The following is a 4,145-nucleotide window of genomic DNA, read 5'->3' as shown; positions in this document are numbered from 1 at the left end:
CCCACTTCCTTCCAGGACACCAGATCCCACTTGGGATGGCCATGCCGACTGGCGTCCTAATTCCCGACTGGGACTTAGCACTGCCCACTTTTTCTCAAACAATGATGCCGCTATCCACCGAGGCCAGAATGTCTCGTTTTCCTCTGGCCTGAGTCCCACCGTCCACTGAGTCTGCGCTGGGAACCCCTCGCGCCTCTGCATCCCCAGGGCCCACAGGTTCCTGAGTCACCCATACCAAGCCTGAACACTCAGGGTTGCTCCAGTGACACAAAACCAGCAAGCCTTCCAACTCTCCGGACTCCTCAGGAAACTCGGCGGGCGCCTGACAATGACGTCATGACTCAATCCGGCTTCCCGCGCCCTCCTCTCCTTCAGCCCCGCCCCGGGCAGAGGCCGACCTCAAGGCTTTCCGCTTCTCAGCCACAGCGGGGCAGCAAATCCCATCCTGAATGGCTGTGCCCACGCCCGTCAAGCCCAGGTCCCGCCCCTGCCCCTGCCGTGATTGGCCCTGGCGGCCTCGCGCGGGCTCCGATTGGTTCGAGGCCTGACCTTCTGTCAATCTGCTTGTGCGCAAGGCCTCCCCGTTTGGCCATGGCCGAGTTCCGCAAGCTGGAGTTATCCGAGGCTCTGGCGCTGGGGCCCCCCTGGCGGCACGCGTGCCATGCCATGCTCTATGCACCTGACCCGGGCAAGCTCTTTGGCCGCATCCCGCTCCGCTACGCCGTCCTGGTGAGGAGGGCGCGCCTGGCCACCCTGCCCCGACCCCTGCACACCTGCGGGGCGCTGCGGCCAACCCCATCCCACCTCCCATCCCGCAGATGCAGATGCGCTTCGATGGGCGCCTGGGCTTTCCCGGCGGCTTTGTGGACTCGCAGGACAGCTGCCTGGAGGACGGGCTGAACCGGGAGCTGTGCGAGGAATTGGGCGAGGCGGCATCGGCCTTCCGCGTGGAGCGCGCCAACTACCGCAGCTCGCACGTTTCGGATGGACGACGCGTCGTGGCACACTTTTACACGAAGCAGCTGGAGCTGGAGCAGCTGGTGGCGGTGGAGGCCAGAGCCCCGCAGGCCAAAGACCACGGGAAGGAGGTGGGGCCAGCCTGGGGCTGCACCCCAACCCGCCCCCCACGCTCCCTTCCCCTCCAGCCCATCCCCAACTGCCATTCTGCCCCTGCCCTCCTCCCAGTTTCTTGGGGTAGCTGTCATACGGGGTGGGGGGTAGGCTGCGGGCAGGACAGCGTTGAATGTGGATGATATTGCCTGGGTGCTTTCCCTGCGAAGATCTCTCCTCACCCCTCCGTATGGGTTATACTGATGGGGAGCCAAGCAAACATGGAACCCTAGGCCCTTAATTCGGGTCTGTTCTCATTATTGGCAAGTATCGATAGCTCACGGAGGGCTTTGTTCAAGCAGTGATTATTGGAACCTGAACCCGCAGCTGCTAGGTAGGGGCCCGAAGGAACACCTGAGAATTTGCATGTCTTGCATTGGGCTGAAGCCGATGAGGCTGTTCTGGGTTCCCTGTTTGGACCAACACAATGAGAAGTTGAGCCAGCTTCCTGGAGCCAGGAGGCACTCAAGGTCTGGGGAAAAATATGGGAAGAAAGGATTCGAATTTCTAGGACAGAATAACATGTCGTAGGTCCTTGGGCTGTAGAGAGTGGAGCTCCTTGAGGCCTGAACATTATGCCTGGTTCTGCTGAGGTTTTAAGTGGATGAGACCATTGAGCGAGGAAGATCTGGTAGAGAAAGGAATTAGTTCAGGTTGGGAGCTCTCAGGGATCCTGGTGTCTCCCCATCTCCCTCCTCTTGCAGGTGCTGGGCCTAGTGCGGGTGCCCCTGTACACCCTGCGTGACGGAGTGGGAGGCCTGCCCGCCTTCCTCAAGAACTCCTTCATTGGCACTGCGCGGGAACAGCTGCAAGAAGCCCTCCACGACTTGGGGCTGGTGGATTCTGCATCCAGCTCAGGCCCTAAGACTTGAGCCCGTAGACGTTGGTAACGACCACCCTGCCTGGACTCCTGGAACCCGAGATATGAAGACATTGGTCCTGGCAGCGCAGGCAGGGACAGAGGACTGTGTTGCCTTCTGGACCAGAGTTTCCAGCTCTGGAGAGTTGGAAAGTGATAGCCAATGAGATGAAGGTGATGTGTGTTCTCTAGACTGCAGCGTCCACGCACGCCGCAGAGGCACATGGTCACACATGGCCCTGAAGGATGCCCAGAGCCTGCTGCCTGCCTCTGCACCTGCACAGACAGCCTGCGCACTTGTACTGTCCTCACAGCCCTGACCGCTTCACCCCAGCATGCCCAGTGTAACTTCACCAGGAAGTGGCATTGGAGGGCCTGCTCTCCCCTGTGCCTTGTGTTCCGCTGAGGGAAGGAAGAGGCTAGGAAGGAGATGAGTGTGCATCCCCATTCTCACACATGGCTGCCCCCCTGCGTCTTCTAGCTCGGCCCCTGCTCCTGGGGAGGTAGGAGGTGGACAATGTTCTGTCTTCTGGAGGCACTCCCTAGCCAATTCCTTACCCTTTTCTTCCCCTGAACCTGTGCAGAAGGGACCAAAACATGCTTAGGTCTCATAATCCTGGCGCCTCTCCTCTAGGGCTTTCACTTTTGGAGCCCCTGGGATGCTGGAACATCAGAAGGGAGGCTGACACAACTCTTGCCTAGCCCTGCCCTAAAGGAACCTCCCAACATAGAAGGACTTATTACTGAGGCTGGAAGCCTCAGTTCTTGTAATACGTATCACGCACCTGCTGAGTGCCAGGTGTCCTGAAAGAGCACGGTAGGTTGTTAGCCACATCTCCGCAGCAGATCCTAGCAAGGATTCTTAAATAAAATATATGTAAAATAAATATAACGGAGTAGGAGCATTTATTTTAACATTTCTAATTCGCCATGTCTGATGATTTGATATAAAAATCAAGACCATGACACTTTCCCCATCAGTCTCTACATCAAGTATAATCAGAAACTTGTACAAGATGAATATTTGCTTCAAAAAAATTACAAATTAAGTGATAACAAAAATGCACAAATCAACTGGACCCCAAACAGATTTCTAGTAGGTTGTTTTCCCTTTTCTCAGAATGCATTCTTAAAGGACCAGGTAGCAAATTTTTAGGCTTTATTGCTCACAGCTCTTGTACCTGCCAACTCTGTGTGTCAAGTGTACATGGATGTTGCATGGCTCAAGTAGTATGGCCGTGTTCCAATAAAACTGAAAGTCTTTTAAAAAAAATATTCACCTGAAAGAGTGACAGAGAGATCTCTTACCTACTAGTTCACTCCCCAGATAGCCACAGTGGTTGGAGCTGGGCAGGCTAAAGCCAGGAGCTTCTTCCTGGTTTCCCACGTTGAGTAGCAGGGGTCTAATCTACTGGGTCACCTACTGCTGCTTCACCAGTCCATTAACAGAGCTGGATTGGATGTGGAACAGCCAGGACATGAGCCAACATCCGTACTGGATAACAATGTTGCTAGCAGCAGCTTTACCCTCTATACCACAACGCTCACCTCTGGTACCCTACAGCTTAGCTGTTTCGCCTTCTTAACGTTGGTTAAGTGTCCTATTTAACCAACATGCTTTTCATCACATCACAAGGCTGTTTGAACTCCCTCTTGGTCCGCCTGGCCTCTGCTCATGCCTGTTCTACTTCCTGCTTCTGTAAGATCCAGGTTTAACTTGGCCAGGTCCACCTCATGCATGCTGATGTTGGAGTGTTCTCGATGGGCCCTCCTGGTGAACAGCTCTCTTTCGCAGAGTTGATTCGACCATATAAAGAAGCTACTATGTCTTGCTCCTCTCCCGTTCAAAGGTGGGCCAAGTTCCTTATATTTTTGCTTTAACTTAATTTTTATAAAAATATTTTTATTGGAAAGGCAAATTTACATAGAAAAGGAGAGACAGAGAAAAAGAACTTTCATCTGCTACTTCACTTCCCATATACCTGCGCAGGCTATCCAAAGCCAAAGGCTTTTTCTGGGTCTCTTATGTGGATGCGTGGTTCCAAGGCTTGGAGCCATCCTCCAGTGCTTCCCCAGGCCGTAAGCAGGGACTTGTTGGGAAGTGGAGGAGCCAGTAGTGCCCTAATGGGATCAGAGTGCTTGAAGGTAGTAGATTAGCCTATTGTGCCATTGTGGT

General features: G+C 54.2%; 1 protein-coding gene across 1 annotated transcript; it reads left to right on the top strand.

The window, feature by feature from the left end:
- The first annotated feature begins 541 nt into the window (after positions 1-541).
- LOC101526489 (U8 snoRNA-decapping enzyme-like) lies at positions 542-2,563 on the top strand. Its single transcript, XM_004588392.2, has 3 exons — positions 542-729; positions 819-1,088; positions 1,815-2,563. The coding sequence occupies exons 1-3, from the start codon at positions 592-594 to the stop codon at positions 1,980-1,982; spliced, it is 576 nt and encodes a 191-aa protein (XP_004588449.2). The 5' UTR covers positions 542-591; the 3' UTR covers positions 1,983-2,563.
- The last annotated feature ends 1,582 nt before the right edge of the window (positions 2,564-4,145 follow it).

This window comes from Ochotona princeps, chromosome 30 (genome assembly GCF_030435755.1).
Source record: "Ochotona princeps isolate mOchPri1 chromosome 30, mOchPri1.hap1, whole genome shotgun sequence".
In the NCBI taxonomy this organism is placed as follows: domain Eukaryota; kingdom Metazoa; phylum Chordata; class Mammalia; order Lagomorpha; family Ochotonidae; genus Ochotona; species Ochotona princeps.
The sequence above is the reverse complement of the archived record's forward strand: the minus strand, read 5'-3'. Positions and strand labels throughout refer to the sequence as shown.

What these genes read in the sequence shown, in the direction of transcription:
- LOC101526489 (XM_004588392.2), top strand. Translation starts at nt 592, where the DNA reads ATGGCCGAGTTCCGCAAGCTGGAGTTATCCGAGGCTCTGGCGCTGGGG. An exon ending in CGCTCCGCTACGCCGTCCTG is followed by an intron (nt 730 to 818) that starts GTGAGGAGGGCG and finishes CCCATCCCGCAG; the next exon opens with ATGCAGATGCGCTTCGATGG. An exon ending in CCAAAGACCACGGGAAGGAG is followed by an intron (nt 1,089 to 1,814) that starts GTGGGGCCAGCC and finishes CTCCTCTTGCAG; the next exon opens with GTGCTGGGCCTAGTGCGGGT.